The sequence below is a fragment of the Anoplopoma fimbria genome, chromosome 16 (genome assembly GCF_027596085.1).
Source record: "Anoplopoma fimbria isolate UVic2021 breed Golden Eagle Sablefish chromosome 16, Afim_UVic_2022, whole genome shotgun sequence".
Taxonomy (NCBI): Eukaryota; Metazoa; Chordata; class Actinopteri; order Perciformes; family Anoplopomatidae; genus Anoplopoma; species Anoplopoma fimbria.
In genome coordinates this window covers 11,806,079-11,823,190 of record NC_072464.1, presented here as the reverse complement: position 1 = coordinate 11,823,190, position 17,112 = coordinate 11,806,079, and the positions used below count along the sequence as shown (strand labels likewise).

General features: G+C 38.0%; 1 protein-coding gene across 1 annotated transcript in view; it reads right to left on the bottom strand.

Moving 5' to 3' along the window:
- Positions 1-739: 739 nt before the first annotated feature.
- Positions 740-17,112, bottom strand: part of LOC129104747 (glypican-6-like) — a 74,721-nt gene continuing 58,348 nt past the window's right edge. Inside the window, exons 8-10 of the mRNA XM_054615574.1 lie at positions 3,027-3,163; positions 1,826-2,001; positions 740-945 (exon numbers count right to left, since the gene is read on the bottom strand). Coding sequence (XP_054471549.1) covers positions 740-945; positions 1,826-2,001; positions 3,027-3,163 — 519 coding nt within the window. The remainder of the gene's footprint in view (positions 946-1,825; positions 2,002-3,026; positions 3,164-17,112) is intronic.

The following is a 17,112-nucleotide window of genomic DNA, read 5'->3' as shown; positions in this document are numbered from 1 at the left end:
GTTTAAGCACAAGGCAGCTGTTGAACAGAGCAGACCCATGACCAACCCATGAGATACTTAACCTAAAATCCCATCAAACGACATGGTTGAAATGACTGAGAAATATGATATGAAGCAACATGATTTAGTGGCTACATCTGATCCAAAAACTAACATGGATTTGATCAAAAATCAATAATTGGCACATGATTTAATGGCAATGGAACAAGGATTCAATCAAAATAGATGGAGACCACATGTTCCAGAATCGTACGACATTATCCCTTGTATTTGTTTCAAAATATAATGTCAACCAAACATTTAACTTCTTCGGCCTCTTTTAGGTACATCAAATAACCACATTCTCAACATTTTTCAACACACAAACAATTTTAGCATAAGAAAAAAAAAATCAAAACAATCAAAGTGCGTGTTCTAATTTCCACATGGAGACCTACATTTATACCTGCCATATGTGCAATAAATCTCTGAAGCAGAGTTTGTTGGGGTGGCATCAGTGTTAGGTGGTGAAGTGATACCATAAAATGTGAAGTCTAAGGTGGCACTGCACGATCTTTGGGAAAGTGGGAAATCATGATGCATGACTGCTCTTTTTTAGAGCAGACTCCTCTAGCTTCCAGACTGGCAGCCTGAATAATGTCTGCTTGACTGTAGCTCCAATCTGCTTGAATACAAAAACTGCAAAAAAAAACAAAAAAACAAAACTCAGCATGTCCATGTTTAGCCAGTTCCTCCAACATTATCTCCATTGTCGGTGGACTGCCAGGGCTGAGAGGGCCAGAATGGTTGGCAGGGCTAGAGAGGGTGCACGGAGCGGGGCAGAGTCATCCACAGGCCCGCTCCGGTCGGCTTCCACCATCGGAGCTTCGGTGGCAGCACTGTCCATGTCTGTGGGGCAGACCTCTGTGCAGCCGCTGCCACTGCCTGAGCCGCTACCTTCATCACCTGCAACGCCAAACACAAGCCAAACTGAGCACATCACTGAAAATGAAACAACAATTCCACCAGATTTTAGAATCCTTTACTATTCTTTAAAGCTACAGTATACAACTTTTTCAATTTCAAGTTAAAATGCAATAATAAGAATTTGTTTATAATTCTAGAGTGAAAAATGGCTACGTGTATGTGAGAACGTGATTTGACAGTGATGAACCCACAGAAAAAAAGAATTTGCATTTGCAGAACCCTTCAGCTCTATGCAGCACTTGGTTCTCTACCACTGCTCTCATCAGGGTCGTTCGGATAAGACCTCTATACTATCCACCTGCAAAAAAAGTTAGCGACTAGCTCTCAGTCAGATATTTTTCTCAAGAGCTGGTGGTGGCCCAAAACAGAGCTAAAAGGACAGTAAATATTGATCTTAATCAAATTGACACACAAGTAGCAAAAAAATCAGTTCATGGAGGCACAACAAGAAAAAAAGGCGTATTTAATGGCACTTTGTATCTGTTTGGGACTTGGTGCTCTCTGTAAATCCCAATTTCACTGTTGAAAAAAAATAATTTTTCTGTGATAGATTTTTTTGGAGTGGATTTAAATGAAGGAGCATACTGCACACCAAATACGCTGCCTCCTGGTTTTCACATACCTTCATGAAGTCTGGACCTGGTGGCATTTTGTTTTATTACACACTTGTATTAGTTATTTGCTCCTTCAGTGGCTCCTGTGGCTTTACTGATGTTGATTACCTCAGCTTCAAGGTTAGGTAGTATTTCAAAGTAGACAGCTTTTCAAGATGAGTGACATGTTGCAGAATAAACTTGACCAAATAGGGCGGCAAGATCAAGACCAAAAATATGTGTGCATGGGAAATGGCAATTCTTACTTGAGTCTTGAAAGTAGATATCATTCCCGTTGTAGGCGTTTTTCAACTTGTTGGTCATCACCCTCAGAGCCATGATCTGCTGGCGGATGAGAGTATCTGGGCGGGTGATGTCAACGGCCACCTCTGGGTTATTCACCTGGTTGGTGAGTCCATCCTTTTGAACTTCAGGGAAGTACCTTTAGGTTAAAAATACAACAAAATAAATAAACTTAATGTCTTGTTTTTGACAAGAAGCTTGTTAAAAAGGACATCTAATCTAGTAGTTGCTCATTAGTCAATGATAAAGCATATTTGTAACAATAGACCAACTAGATGCAAATATTTTGTTGTTTTAAGCTATGAGTCTAATTCTTACAGTGCACTTGGAATAGCTCTTTGAGGTTATAACAGTCGTATCTAAATTTGACCCAATCACAGACCTAATTCTTAAGGGTAATATTCTGACTATTTGTGAGATCTTTCTCCAGGGAAAACAGGTCGGCTGCCTGCATTCCTTTCTGATAAATAAGCAGCAGGTCATCATGTGAGGCCATTACATAGATCGTCTCACACAACAGCATTTGTTTCCCATAAGCCCAGGTCACTCTGGGTACTATACCCCTCTGAAATCTCAGCGAGTTAGTTAACTTTTGATGTTTTCTTTTTGGTCACAGAAAACGGCAGCAGCTTCCACATGCAATACCAATACACAAGGTTAAATTATCAGCTTCAAGGGTTATTCAAAGAATTTAAAACATGAATGCTGATCATGCATCATACATGGTCTGAATAAAAGTAGCGATAATCAATTAACTGTGACTTCAGCCATGGCTGTGGGCATTTTGAGCATTCGTACATATATTTTCCTTGAAAATGGAATCAGATTATCAGGGACGCTGGCTGCACATGTTAAAGAAGCATGAAAACTCTATTACATAACATAACTAAGACAAAATGCAAAATTAATTAAAAAAACAAAACTTTACTATATAGTTTAATATATAGTAATCAGAATGATTATATATTTTATTTAAGAGACCACTTCCTTTTATTTAGCTGACAAATAAAAGTAAAAGTTTTAAATTTTAATCAGGGAAAGTAAGTAATCTGCTCCTTCATTCTAGGATTAGACTGATTAAGATTAGTCGAGTTGAACAGACTTTGGACATCTAAGTAAGCTTTTGTATTAGTCTGCGTTAGCCCCGGGCCCTGGTGCACTTACCTGCCCTTGGTGTGTCCATTCCAGCACTCCTCATCACTGGCATTTCCAGCGGTCACTCTGTCCTCCACACACATTGCCTCAGGCAGGTTGGACCAAAATTTCTTTGACAGCTTCAGTTTCTCTTTTATGTCAACCACCTAAGCAAAAGCAGAGGTTGTTACATGGGAGGAAACCCCCCCCTGTATAAACAAGTCTGTGTTCCAATATAGCAGTTGCAGCCTTAACAGTTAAAGCTGAAAATGACACACACATAAATTAGGAAATATAAGAAAAAGTCAGATTTAGTGAACAATTTATTTAATTAAATATTATTTTAGATAGCACAGTGTGACCAAGGCCTTTTCTCTCAAAAGTTGATGACACCCCCCCATTCCTTTAGTTATGCTGTATATATATATATAAATACAGAGAGAGAGAGAGAGAGAGAGAAAGAGAGAGAGAGAGACATATTGGTAACTGAGCTCAAGTCTTTAAGCTCTCCGGTACTCACGATACATCTCATTTGTAAACTCATTATAAAACTGCCCCAGCGTCACTTATTACCACATCTTATCAACGGGATTATAAATCTTTAACCCTGAGACAATTTAACACTCCCCAAAATATATTTGGATTTAATTTCCCTTCCAAGTTGACTATCGAATGTTTGCATCATGAAAAGTGAGACCATGCAGGCTCGCAGCAATAATTTCAGCCTGAATGTCAGACTTAAATGCTCCTTTGCATCCCGGCCATGTGACACAGACAGATATCGTTTCCTGACTTGAGCCTGTTGAACACCAATCTTTCATCAAACATAGAATTTGACATATTTCACTGAAGCTGAGGGAAAGCCTGATAGCAGCAGGTTGGCCCCATTATCTTTTTCCGTCTGACTTGCTGCTGGCTTACGTGAAATTGTGGTGAACCTGAGCAGAACATGAAAGGTGCTGTACTGACTGTGTGACGCTGCTGTAGGCCCCGACTCTGCTTTTGATGTGTTAATCCTGTCACACTGATGCCAAAGCACTTCAGCGGCTCTGATGCTGCCCAGAGGGTCAAGGCTGCACTCAATGCGAGAGATTGACTGGCAATGTTTGACTAAACCTCACACATTAAGTTTAGTTTAACAAGTGAGAGATTCACCGTTTTTTTCCCGGGATCTGCTGGCAAAACCTGGCCAGTAAAAAATGTGAATCAAACTGGGAATGAAAAACTCACCTTTGGGTAATACAAATATTTAATCAGCACCTCCACTAAACAGGGTGCTGCCATGTTTCATATGACTGAAAATAGAAGAGTTTACTTATTTAATGGGCTGAGATGACAATGTCTTCATGATTATTACATTTCAGAATGTGCAAAGTTGACACACAAAGCTGTACTTAAACATATATCAGTTAAACAAAGTCACTTGGCGATGAACATTTCCTATTTCAACCAACCACAACAAACCCTTCTCTCAAACACAACGCTCTATTGAGAAGGATAGCTGAAAGAAATTCCCAGGGAAGCAAATAAAAGTACTAGGTGAACATAAAATACATCAAATGTCTAATATTTAATGGGGAAAAGTTTAAAAAGCAGAGAAACAGTTGAGAAAAATAAATATTCCTCTGGGAAAAGCCCGCCTCTCATTTCATTGCGCATTGCCCATGAATAGATAATACAACTACTACAAGCAGCCCTGGCATGCAACCGTCTGCAATGCACACTAGATGGCACTATGTCTTTTAAAAATGGAGGTCCAGATGAAAGCAAACAAGACAGAAAATACAGAGAGGAAATGAAATGGGGAAAACACATTTCAAACTAAAACCAATTATGTTAACTGATGATGTTTCTTTCACATCCAACTTCAAATTCACACATATCTCCATGTGGTCTAACATAGAGAATGTAATTGCCATGGAAACCAATGAAGTTAGGAAGACCAATAAAAAACAATTGCTCACACAGAAATCTACAGTATTAACAGGAAAATCATGGCCACGTTATCATCCTAGTATGGTGATGGTACGTGACGAAGGAGAGATGAAGTGCGTGTGGAACGTGACAAACTGACAGGGTTGATACTCTCATTAAAGATCACAATGGAGATCATAAAAAAACACCTCCCTCTCACCTCAATATTCCACTGCATTAGCTTTCAGTGACATCCTAATAGATGACTATTATCATGAAGTGCGACAGTTATTTCAATCCATGAAGACATTCAAGATGTTATTAGTGTGTGATACCTGTGGTTCTGTTATAAGGGGCTGACAAGGCAGTTGATAGAAACATTTAATGACTCGAAGATCATGATCATTTATATTATATTTCTTTCCTTCAAAGGAACTCATGAGCTTGTTAATATAAGTAAAATATTAAAACATTGTCAACATATTCATTGTAAGATGTGACAAGTGCTGGGAAATGCATTTTATATGCATAACTGTAGACATGTCTTTCACTTAATGCACTCCTCCGCTGACACTGAATATTGTTTTTAATACGACAGATGAGGGATTTTGTTTGTTTCTCAAACATATTGCCACACACACTCCCAGTTCACTGAGCACATGAAGGTCCTTATCCTAATCAAATAAAAACATGTATCTCCAAATTTGGTGATTTTTTTTTATTTTAGATAAACTGAAGGATTTTGTGTCCCTTTACGGATTGAAAAATTCTAAAATGTCTCAAGCTACATTAACCCTTTCAAAGCCAATTAGACTAACTGAACAATGTAACACTTTACTCTCCATATTTAGCAAGAATGTGCAATATACAAACATTTAATGAATGGTATAACACAGTATCATGTAGTTGTTATATATTAATAATATATATTTATATATATATCAATATATTTTCCACTTTGCCAAGGTCTTTCTAAACAAGGCGCGTCCTATAAGGTTTAACATGGCCTTGCTCTCTTTCTGTTTTAAGCATCACATCATCCATATTCTATATTTCTTAAAGGCATGATACATAATGTTATCTGCAATTTTGTGAGAAAGTTTGCCAAGAGATGTCTAAATAAACAAACTGTAAAACAATATTCAGTTTTACATTAAAGACTATGAAGGTTCTCAGTCACCCGAGTACAGTAGTAGGATATTTAGAAAGTCTAGGGAAACTGGATTTACAATTTAATATTATCAATTTTATTTAATTTTCATCATTATGAAATAGAAAATCCAGTTGCTTTTGACTAACAAGAGTACTGCTTGCCTTTGGCTATATTTTCACATTAGGGATTAAAAACACACTCAGTTTCACACACATTGGTTCCTACTGAAGATGTCAATCTGTAAAAATGGTTTTGACTATATCTATAGTTTTATTGTTAAAAAAAGGCTAATCTTTTCAAACAGCAGGACACTGTAGTTTTAAACAAATGTTACTAAAACAGGAGTAAATTATGCTTTTGTTTGGGACTATTTTCGGTAGCGGATCAATACATATTTGGTGCCCTTGAGTATGCAGTAGGACGGTGTTTTGGGACTTTCTCAATATAAAGTACACTAGCTGTGTTTATTGAAGGAATGTGTTACCCAGTGCGGCTAATGGATGTGCTTTTTATAGTTATTGGACAACAATGCAGCTCTATGGCACAGATAAATCAGGCTTTTGCTAAAGAGATAAAGGATTAGGCCGTCGGTGTATGTCTTTTCTGATCACAAGGCCAAAAACACAGACTCACACCAGACTTATCCGTTAAAAGAACTTGTGTTTAGCTAAATCAAGGAGAGATTCATGATTAAGCATCAGTCTAAACTTGTAAGGTGAAAAGCTGCAGTTAGGTGTAGTTTTTCCCACCCTTCCTTTACTCAGACATATTGTTTCTCCTTCACCCTCTGTCTCCTTGCTTCCTGTCATGGAGCATATACTATTTCATGCTGTTTCTCTCTTATTTTCAGCCCCCTTGCTACTCTGGTCTCTTCTCTCTTTGGTCTTTCTCTCTGTTACCGCTGTCCTAAGTCAAAGTGATGGATTCATGGCTAGCTGGACCGTTATCTAAGACTTCACTCCTCTTCGAAAAAGCTTTGTGAAAAAAAGCCCTGGGTCTTTTTTCAACTGTAATATAACAGTCATTTCTGGATTGTATAGTATCTGTACTCTTCCATCTTTTCTACTCGAGTATCAAAATGGAAATGAGCTGTAGCGCATGATCATAATCGCTCTTAATTTTTCAGCAACTTAATATATAATTAATCTCTTAATTCAATCATAGATGTAATCAAATCAATCATTTACGTTTTTCTTCTCTTATTTGTGCTTTGTCAGTCTCATTAGGAGCAGGACAACAAGAAGTCTACCTACCTAGCAGCTAAACCTTGATAAGAAGATTAATTCAGCAATAAACAGCACTGAAACGTAGTCCATAATGTATTACAGCTCACAAAGCTTAGCGAGTGATGATCCAAACATAGCCTCACCTTAGCTTTTCTTTTAAGCCACGAATAAATCCACCCAAACATACTGAATATACAGTACAATGTTTACCAGCAGTATAAATGTAATTGGCTAGCTTGAACGGACAAACACGAGGAACAGAGAATTATTATTTCCAAAAACAACAGAATGAGTCAATAAGATAATGCCGTAAGGAGGCTTAAAGTCTGTGTTTACAGATACTCCAAGTATTTCTTGCAATATTTATCACCAGTCTCGTTTTGAGCACACACAGTAGGGCAAGACAATATCTCAATATCATATTGATATTGTGATATAAGACTAGACATTGTCTTAGATTTTGGATATCATAATATTGTTGTGATATCCTGGTTTTTAAGGCTGCATTAGAGTAAAGTGATGTCATTTTCTGAACTTACCAGCAGATTGTTCTAGCTGTTCTATTATTTTCTGTATCCCACTTAGTCAAAATCCACATTACTGATGATTATTTATCAGATATATCATGTTTAGAAATTTAGTGAAAGCGCCAATAATGAACACTACAATATCTTTGCGATATTGATATTGAGATACTTGATCAGAAATATTGTGATATTTGATTTCCTCCATATTGCCCAGGCGGTTTATGTTTTTTTTTCTGTTAACAGGTGGGAGCTGTGTGCCACCTTTCAGCTCAGCACAGACATGTGAGCGAACTGTACTTTGACCAGTGGTTTTCAGATGCCCTTGCCTATTCTCAGATCAAAAGCTGACATGTCACGGGCTTTGAAGCTGTAGTCACACTCCTGGCAACCGCACAATGTCAGCAACCTAAGTTCTTATCTGGCTGTGGGATGATGCCCGGATGTGCTATCTGACTTTAAAAAAAGGAATAAAAATGGTCAGACTATTTCTCAATTTTTTGGTCTCAAAACACATCACACTCATAGCGCTGCCACAGCTGACCTACAGTGTTCAGCCAGCTGTTCTGTTAGCTGGTAAATCTCCATTTCTCTCTCTCACAACCCTTCCCCAGCCTATCAGGCATTCTGACTCACCCTAGTCATAACACCTCTTTCCTGTTAAATTAACAATAAGTCCCATTTCAAGCAATTATCTGGGGATGTTGTCACTGCTTGACAAGGAGCACATCCCTCTGCTGTGAGTCTGAGCTAAATTAGTGCATGTTAAATCTAATCATAGACTTGGCAGCAGGTCTCACCACCAAACCACAAGGGGCAGACAACTCCTCGATCAACTTATTTTCCCTGGCAACTGCTCATCCTGTCTGCATTAAAATAGTTTTTCATTTGATACGAATGCAGTATTCTTCCTGCATCTCAATTACAGAGGTCAGCAAGTCGGTTCTACTCATACCAAGACCTTGGCCTTGCTAGAAGTCTCTCCCTGACCAGTGACCACTTTGAGGAAAGGCCGGAAAGTTTCTCACAAGGAGGAGTGCCACAGTAAGAATATCTCTGCCTCTTCATCACATTCTTGATCAGGTTATATTGTTCACTGAGCCAATCCTAAAAACATTATACCCCCCTCCTCGCTTAGTCTCGGTGCACTATGTGGTCATGTAGACACCATTTGGAGCATTTTCCTGGACCTGGATTTTTAATATAGTGTTTAACACTTCATAAAGTCCCTCTCAATGGTTCCGGTCTACTCATAAACAACAGGTTCTCTCAACCAAGACCTGCCATCTAAACTCCAAAGCACTCTTAGCACATTAACAAATCGGTAGAGTTGAAATAATATTGGCTAGCCCAAAGCATACCAAGTAAATGACCTCTGTGATAATGTTTTGAGTAGCAGTTGCTCCCCGATTCCCCCTTTTGTCAGGTCTGGTTTTGTCCTTGTCTGGAAACATTCACCTCAAAGGTGACTGGCAGTGTTGCTTAGAGCAAGTAACTACCAGAGTGCATATAGATGTGGGCTGTTATCATCCAATCAATATCCATCAACAGAGGGCAAGAGCAAATATGTTTCCCCTCAGTGACTTCGCAACAGATGAGACTAGAAAGACATGGCCCAGCTGTTTATTTAGCACAACTCACACAGATGGGAATAGTTCACCAAAGCAAATCATGGTTGGAAAACAGCACAAACACTTGCAAACTAAACCGTGGTTGATATGACAGTGCAGCTGTGGTTGCCATGCTAGACTCCATGTGTTCATGATAAATCCATTTCAGCTCCTTGTTTCCCATGATTACAACTGATCAAGTCCCAGCATAAATTTGACACAGCAGAATACTAGGACCTGATTTAACACAGACATCTTGACAAAGCCTCAGCCTCGGCAGTACACTTCTCTTATATCTCTTGGCGACAGCTCTATCAGTGACAGCAATGTGATGTCGTTATAAAGCTGCTTCCTGGCAGTGGATACTTGACAAAAAGTAAAATTCTATTGCTGGAAAACTGGACATTATTTTGCATTTGTCTTTATTTTGCAGCCTGGGCTTTGAACAGAAGCGGAAATGCTGTGAGATCCATTATAATAGTATATCTGACAGAAAATGAGGACAGGACACAGATACTATAGATGAAATAAACAAAACTAATGAATATTTATCACTTATCTGTCTTACATATACCTTAAGATTGCTGCCATAAACAGTGATCTACAGCGTGTTGATGTGCTTTTTTGAGTACAATATATTGGATTTGTTGTCATACTATCTCCCCATCTTGTCAAATTCAGTTTTGATTCCATACTTTAGTTGGATAAAGCTGAACAGTGAATTAAATAGCTCAGTTCTGTGACACCCTGGAGGCATAACTTTATTTTCAACTTTCAACAGTCTTCATAACTATTGTAGGAGAAATAATTCATCATGCCTTTAATTTAATGTGACGGCGATTCTCTGTGTACCTTGAAAAAAAAAGAAAAAAAGGAAAGAGAAAAGGATAATGCTGAATCCAAAAATAGCAGAAGCTGTTTTGTTACAAGACATGCATAATTACAAACCAACAAATTTTGTCTCTTTAGGCTAATTTGATCAGGTTTGATCACTGCACTGAGAAACAATCCCCAAAAATACATCAGATTTCAAAAAGGCATCCAAAAACAAATGATATCCTAAATTTAAGAGATTATGCAGCTGTCCTTTGTGGTTATAGTGACATGTGGTCACCCAGTTAAAATGATCAGTACACAGGTGTTTTAGAGCTGAACCTCAACTAGCCTTAACTGTATTGGTCTCCATATTTCACACAACAGAATCAGGTCTGACAAAAATGACAAAGTGCCACTTGTTATTGTAGTTCATGTGATATTTACATACTGTCACTGTACAATGGGAAATGCTCTGTGGCCGTTTTACATAACATTGCCTCAAACCATTTGCTCAGTCCCATGGTATCTACAAAGTTAGGCAATATGGTATATCATGGTGAACATCATTTATCACACAATGATCCCACAGTGAGGGAAAAAATGACACAATATTGATGAAACAGTGGTGAGTTTGCGCTTGTGATTTGCCCAAGGCCACGACAGGAGACGGTTGAGAAAGGGAGATGATTAAAGGGAAGCTAAGCTCTGTGGAGAACAGAGCAATCATCAGCAGGCCCGCTCTCTCCCTGCTGCCCTCGTTCCCCAGAGAGGCAGGCAGCCTAGAGTGTAATGAGGCCAATGTGTCTCATTAATGTATTGAATGATATGAAAAGTAGCAGAACCTTTATGGCACCAGCATAAGTCGCTGTGAAAGAGGGGACGATGAATGGAAAGATTTTAATAAAATCGCTGAGCTTCTTTTGTGAAAAAGTCAAGCGGTTACAAACACTATTTACAGTTGCCATTTTAAGTGTCTCACATCCCCCTGGATTAAAATCCAGAAGCAATTTAATACACTTTTTTTTTTACACACGTAAAGATAAATGTATCTGACTTCATTACTGAACTTTTTTTTCCAGGCCTGGTTGAGATTGCAGAAGCAGGCAGCGTTAGGTGACCTTTCAACTTGTTGGACATGTTTAAAATGAGGTACAAAAGAACATTGGGTAAAGGAAGCGGCTTAAATATTACAAAGGATGGTTGATGATGCCTGCTTGTGAATATCACATTGTAATTGCTTCTCAAATGCACCCAAAAATTGTCATAGAGGTATTTGCAGAATAACAGACCAGTAAGAGAACATAAGGATTATTTGAAAGAATGAACAGTAGTGCAGACAAAGGACCATTCCTCTTTGGGCATACAGACATTTGATCCATGACGTCATTGCTTGTGAATTATCCTTATAGTTTCTTCTACACTTTGCTGTAACCAGGACTGAGTTATTTGACAAACGTGTCTTATTTATCACTTCTGGTGTAGAACTTGTTTTCCCTCCTGAGCTGACTCCAAAGAGCTTTCTTAAATGTAATTTAGAGAACTATGATATTTATAAGCCAATGACTCACTTTGTGATACAGACATTTATTTTCAAACACCTGGACTAGGTTTTGGAAATGGTGAATGGTCTAAAGTGTGCGCATCAGAAATGGTTTTAGAAGCATTATTGTTGTTTCCACACTGCAGACACATGTGCATACATCAACTATGTCTGAATTTGTCTTATATATTTTGAGAATATAAACAATATAATGACGGTTTATTACTAGTGAGTTTTTTATTACTTCGATAAGTACTCTATTATAATACCTGAAATATTAAAGACGAATATGAGTTTTTTAGTTAGCACTTGTAAGGTCCCCGCTCACTAATGCTGCCTGTTTACTAGACAACGTTACTTGTGTTTCCTTGTGAATGACAACAGTGAATTGTGGATAATAAATATTCTATGATTGTTGCTTAACACAGCATGTGTGATTTCTTTATCTCACTACAGGACAAAGTTCCTAAAGCCTGTATGGAGTACTGTATGGCTGTAACCCAGAGAGTCTGATTGAGATGCGTCCCTAACCAATACGTTTCCTTGCTTGTTTGTCAGACTCATTATTTAATAATGCCCTTCCACCTGCCACAGTCATGGCTGTGTAATGAGGGAGGGCTCTGATTTCTGTTCATCTCCATGCACAGCTCATTTCTCTCTCTCAGAAGATGAGACTTTTCACTCATGCAAGGAGAGAACTAGGTTCCAGCCACAACCGTGTCTGCTTTTTAGTATGATGTGTAATACATCTATGAACAGAACCATGAAGAGCTTATCCTGAAATTCATCTGCTATGGTGGACATGGTGATTTGTGGTTGCTGGTCACCTTGACTGTAGAAACTTACGCCCTTTAGTGTGCAGAACGGGAGACATATCTTGAAGGGTTACACACCCACACAAACTGGCCTTTTTCATAACCTTTACCTAGATTCAATCAGGTTTAATGCTCTTTTCAATAAATGTCCTGCTCTACACTTACACAATTACAAACATTGACAACTGGAAGCTGTCCAGTTCAATGACAAGTTGAGAAGTCAACAGTGGTACTGGCCAATTTAACAGATTATTTTTAAATAAATCTCTAATGGGGCTGTTGTAGAGAGCCATTAATAGCCAGCAGTTTTCCACATCTTGTCAATTTCATCTACATTTCTGTGCACTACAGGTCCAAATTTAAAAAGGCAGTAAGAAAAATAACAAATTATTTTACGTTTTTGTAAAATAAAGCAATGTTAATGTTCAGTGGTAGACAAAGTATTCAGATCCTTTACTTTTATAAAGTAAAGTAGCAATACCACAATATATATAAATATGACATTCTAAGTAGTTTATTTGGTAGTAGAATGAAGTAGAACAGCAATTTGAGTAGAGTCTTTGAGTTTAAAAACCCCCCACTGATAAATGATTTTCTTTACGGTAAATACTCAAATCCAGGGTCCCTGAAGGTATTTTCCTCAGGAAACGGGAGCAGATTTTAGCAAGAAATGCCGGGAAATCACACAATCTCAATTCTTGGCATTTAACTCATCCCACATCAGCTCCACCAAGCGCCCTTGCTTCCATAACTAATGACGGTCAGAAAACCTAACATAAAGTTTTAACTGTCCCTTTAAACCATGTGGGTGATGGACACTGAGTCTGTACACTTGAATTTCCCCCATGGGGATCAATAAAGGAATATAATAATACATATATATTGCTTCCACATGTCGGCTGTTCTGAGACACTTATGTGAACGCTTAAAAAAGACAGAAATACAGTACTATCATTGCTGTGTGGGAACAGCACAGATGCACTTACAGTTTTTTTCTTTACAAATCTGCCTACTGTGATATGAAGAGTGTCTTCATGTGGAGAAATGCCACAGCTTTATACCACAAGCAGAACAATCAGACAACAGTATCATTCTTAGAAATAGACGTTATTGACCTGTCACTATTGTCATCGTTCATTTTCACGTCTCCAGTAATGATTGATTACGCGGTCAGACCAGACCCGTTTCTGCTGAAGGGAAGATTTACATTTAAAGGTATAAATGGAATATATGTGGTATATGTGGAGTTTGCTACACTTGAGTGAGTTACAGTCAAACAATGCCTGACCCCATGCCACATATGCACTTTGAGACTATTTATTTTTGTGTGGTGAAAAAGTACCAGTTATGTTAGAATCTGTGGAATCTACATAATTGCATGGCTTGGGCAAGAGTCCGTAGCTACAACAACTCAGAGAAAGGAGCTGTGGACAAGCCCACTTTGCTTCCATTAAGCTGTATCCAAAACAATAATTTTTCAGTGGCTTGACGTGTTCTTGGATTGCAAAAATATGTCAGGGTCAAGATTTTGGGAAAGGAGTGGTCGTTCTTTTTTCCTGACGACCGACATCACAAACCACACACTGATGTTTTACTCAGTGTTTCCTATGGGACATGGCAAAGAATGAGAGAGAAAAAAGATTGTGTGCATGAGTATTAAGTTTTACTTATTATTATACTATTACAGGTTACCCGTATACTAAGTTTAGAAGTTAATAATGTATCCTAACATGAAGGGAACAGAGAAAGAAAATGTTCTACCCCATGCACAGTTATTACATTATGAGATGCTACACAGCTTGATAGACTGTTCTGAGCAATCCAGTCACTGCTTTTATCACTCACAGCTGAAAATTGACCTTTTTTTTTGCACCTTTTATTCTATACTCTTAACACTCTTACTCATAACCATCCAGTCATGGAAGGCTGCAGCCAAAGTAAGGGAAAGCCCTGGGCAGTTCACTGGTCTCTCACAACGTTCCCAAACATAGTCAGACGATGACACAGTCACACCTAACAGCAGTTTATTGACCTGCATGGTATGGTTGGAGGAAACTGGAGTGCCCCGGGAGAAAAAAAGCAACAACAAAACTTCAAAACTATGCCACTTTTCTCACTGAGAGGGCTAGCTAAGTCCACAGTAGGGATTGTCTTTTTTTGAGTTGAACTGATTAGGCGATTAGGCGTATAGCAGACCTGAGGATATATCACACAACAAACTGACACAGTAAGTGGTGGCTTTTAGTTATATTCTATACAGTCCAACTCCGGCCAAAAATACATTACGTTCACTTGGATGTTTGAACTTCACGGTGCAGAATCACGTATGTGCAGAGTCGGACACTAGGGGCTGTTTTCACATTAAACTTGAGTTTGAGTTTCTCTGCTCACCTTAAATCTGAGTTGTCATGTACATGAGGGCATGATTTGTGACATTGCATCTAGTTTGGCTGATCAGATTCAAGCAGGTGCCAGTTTCAAAAAGGATAACTTCAACCAAGTCTCACTGTTTCATTTGAATAGTTATCAGAGGCCTGTAGTGGTGTAACGGACCACTGTTGATCCCTGATCGGTACAGATCCCCCCTCGCGATTCGGCACTTATATGAACCATGGATTAATCACACAGTTTAATGTCAACCATTACAGTTGGGAAATAAAGTTTTTACTGACAATCGGTGTCCGCCAATATTCAGTAAAATATGCGATCAGGACATCGCATTTATGCTTTTCTAGTTGCCGATCTCTGATAATGTTACATTGTAAACAACCAATCCGTGTTTAAATTGAAAGGAGAAGAACAATGGTTCCCTTCAGTTATATTATGATTATATCAGGCTCTGTTCAGTGCAAATGTGTGTTGGGCGAAGGTAAATTATAACCATATCATGATGTGTTCACATGCAATCTCGTAAAATGTAGTGTTGGTGAGAAACTGGATTATATACAGTTGTGTGAACAAGATGATTTCACAGAAACATCAATAGATATTAGAGATGGATTATGACATTTTTACACTACCTCTAAGAAGCTTATAATACATCATTAAAACTACGAATGACAAGATTTGTTTTACCCCATAAAAATACAATCTTTTATTTTCTCATCATTTGAATTATGTGTTTTTATGTGAAAAAAACCCACTTTAGGTGACTATAACAAAGTAAAAGGATAACACCGGGCCGTGAGTTTTATGATCCGTTGCACTACTAAAGATGTGGTATTTCAGAGAATAAAAGCAGAGGTTAGAAACACATGACAAAAAACTAAACATTTGTGACCCTTCTTATTTATTTTGTGACCCTCAGTATCTAGCAGTTTTCATGAAGACTATTTCCTACAACATTATGTGAGGTGTTTTAATGTTTCAAGCAGCAGTCAGGAATTGCTTTAGCAGGTTTAGACTAACCTTGGGGCGTATGCCTGAATGCGTGCTGGATAGCCATCGTCAATTGTTGACTTTGGTTTCCAAAAAACATTTACTAACGGCAGCAGTACAAAACATTTTTGACAGGCGAGGAGATGAAAAAAAGAGACGGCAGTAGTAAATCATATCTCTACAGAAGTGGAGCTATAATTTGAAAATAATTATAGTTTGGTAGTCACAATCATCAAGCCTAAAAGAAAATATTTTAATATTGAGGAGCAGGTGAACATTGGATGTAAAGCTAGGGTTGGTAATCTTGATAAACTAGCAAGAATAAAATAGATTATAGAAAAGGACACAACAGGAAAACCCTGCCATCTGTTGGCAACTCCTTAATAGCTAGAAGCTAGCAGCACTAGCTCCAAAAGATGGGCGCTTGTGGGAGACTCTGTAACGTGCATGAGTGCACAGGCAGAATATAAATATAAAATATATTACAAAAAGGTTTTTTGAACATTCCTAACACCAGCTTTAAAAATATGCAAACATGTTGATGAAATCTGATTTGGAACATTTATAATACAAAAAAAGGACAATAAAGACTTAATAAATAATCCAAAATTCAATTGTATTCTATCACATTTTGTCTTATTTTCCGAAAAGTACTAGTTGCACAGGGCCATGTTTAACTTGAACTGAGAACAGTTTTTGTCTTGAACCAGTGAGAAAAAAAATGTTAGAAAAAGTGGTGAAAAGCAGTCTAATTTCAATCTTGTTCTTTAAAAATTTCAAAGAATTCCAGTTATTTTTCAATGAAATTCTGCAAAACTCAACTAGTAATAGCCTTCGTTATAAATTGACTGACCTAGCGTTAATGAAGGGAGCTTTTCGAATCAATCTAGGATGTTGGAGCTGGTAAATGATGACCTGGGTTTCATCTATTCATAATCAGTATTGAGCGTGTCAATTAATAACCTTGTAGTCACAGTTGAGGTCTCAATCATAAAAATCTGATCATCTGATTGAGTTTCAAGAAGTATCCTCTGAAAGCTATGTAAAAAGAAAGTCCAAAGCTATTAAAAAACATAAAATGATGGCAAATGTTGTTCCCTACTGGCTCTTTCTACAGTCTAGTCTTGTCTTTCTCTTATT